Source organism: Hipposideros armiger, unplaced genomic scaffold (genome assembly GCF_001890085.2).
Source record: "Hipposideros armiger isolate ML-2016 unplaced genomic scaffold, ASM189008v1 scaffold_76, whole genome shotgun sequence".
Taxonomy (NCBI): Eukaryota; Metazoa; Chordata; class Mammalia; order Chiroptera; family Hipposideridae; genus Hipposideros; species Hipposideros armiger.
In genome coordinates, this window is record NW_017731426.1 from 3956270 (window position 1) to 3958258 (window position 1989).

Here is a 1989-nt window from a genome sequence, read left to right on the forward strand (position 1 = left end):
TTTTTTTTCTCTTTTTGTTTATGTTTGAAATATTCCATTATCAAAACTTTTTTTAACAAGGGAAAATTAAAAGATAGAGGTTATTGATATTGTTGCAGACTCTGTTGCTCTAGAGTGTAATAACTGGCAGCATCTACAAATTCTGTGAGTTGAAAGAGAAGTTATATGGAATCAAAGAGGAAGGAGCTGTGTCAAGAAAGCCATAAAACCCCCAAAATTAACATAACATGCGATTTACTTACATTTTTCAGGCTGATAAATCAGGTTCTAATGCATCATATGAAGAGTTATCAAAGTCGTAAGTGTAGACATAAAAGGAAAAGTAAAACCAGGGCCCAAGTTACCAAGTGCTGAATGTATGCTGTTCCCAGAAAGACAACAGCTGCATTTAAGTTCATGATCCAATCAAACCTAAGGTACACAGACAGAAAAAAATAAAAAGACCATTGAGTTACTTCAGATAACAATTGTTAATTTGAATGCTTTTACATAAATGTAAGTTATAAAAATAGTGGCATGTGAGCTAAACTACACTTTGCAAATATTGTTTATGAGATTTCTAAATAAGTTTATGCTTATCAGCTACATCTTATTCGTTTCATTATCTGTGTTTCATTCCTATTTAGAAGAGATGTAGAGAGAGTGTGTTTTCTTTTATCTAAAGCAGGAGTTGACAAATATTTTCTGGGAAGGGCCTGTCTGACAGTAAATATTGGGTTGTCGGAAAAGTCATGACGTATGTATTTTGTCTATGTTTTCCAAAGCTCATTTATTAATATAAAGAACAAAGATCAATCAATGATATATTGCCCGTTTTGTTCGATAACTTTTTGCCATCTTTCAGAGAGCTTCATAATTTTTCATATGGAGAAGGACCTGTCTTTNGGTTAATCCTTTAGATTTAATAGAAAACTCATGCCTTCTGTACAAATAATTTGGGGTGTCATGTAGACTCAGCCTTTAAAAGAATCCATTGTCATTATAATTCTCAAATTGCTTTTCTGCACCAGGAGCAGAAATGGGAAGTTGAAAAAAAAGTGGAATGAAAATGCAACTGAGACTTCAAGCTCCAGTTTAAATGTGCAAACACACCAGGTGTGCACATTTTAAAATAAAACAGATGAGCTATTTAAAATGTTTTATTGCAAAACTTAAAGATTGTCACCATTACTATTAAAATAATAAAAAAAAATCTTTAGAAAGCAATTTTCCATTCTTTGTACCTTTAAGTCCTTGGCTCTGATGTTCTGCTCCTCTGACCTTGATCTAATCATGAATATCTATGCTCCTTAATTATAATAAAAAAGCCTACATTGCACTCTAGATGGTAGATGCACATTTTTTTCTTCTTTGGTCACCTGCCAGTTCTCAAAATTATAGCAGTGGGAAAAAATGCAAATGAAGGCCGTGCTTGACAGCTAAACATAATGGAATGCATGGTCTACATTTGAAAAGTTACCTTAAAATAAAAGGTAGCATATAAAAAATCATTTCTTTAAGGTCACCTATGGCTTTGAATTACAGCTTGGAGGAATTTCCAATTTAGTCATCAGAGAGGAAGGAGCCAAAATAAAGATTATATACTTTGCTAGAGGGAAGACAGAGTTTTACTTCATCAAGTTGGGTGATCTTATAACTTGGAAATAGAAAACAAAACAAAATGAAAAGCAAAACAAAAAACAACTCCAAAATATTCATTTTATGGAGTCTTACATAAAGTAAACCACCAGCGAACATTTTCTATTATAATTTGACTTGCAGCTAATAAACTTTTTTTGTTTGTCAATGTTACCTTATCATATGTTAAAAAATGTAACATATAGACTACTATAATAGGGCTGGCAATACACAGAGTTGATTACATAGATCTATATCACTTGAAAATTGTACTTATTCAGATGAATATATTTTCAAATAGTAGATTGGGAAACATATGGATGGATGCTAAATAGTCATTTAGAAAATATGAATCAAAATCTGTGTGTGTAC

The 1989-nt window shown here is 31.8% G+C and overlaps 1 protein-coding gene across 1 annotated transcript in view; it reads right to left on the reverse strand.

The window, feature by feature from the left end:
- Window positions 1-1989, reverse strand: part of SLC15A5 (solute carrier family 15 member 5) — a 98639-nt gene that overhangs the window by 76721 nt on the left and 19929 nt on the right. The window contains 2 exon segments of the mRNA XM_019643278.1: window positions 243-320; window positions 323-411. Coding sequence (XP_019498823.1) covers window positions 243-320; window positions 323-411 — 167 coding nt within the window.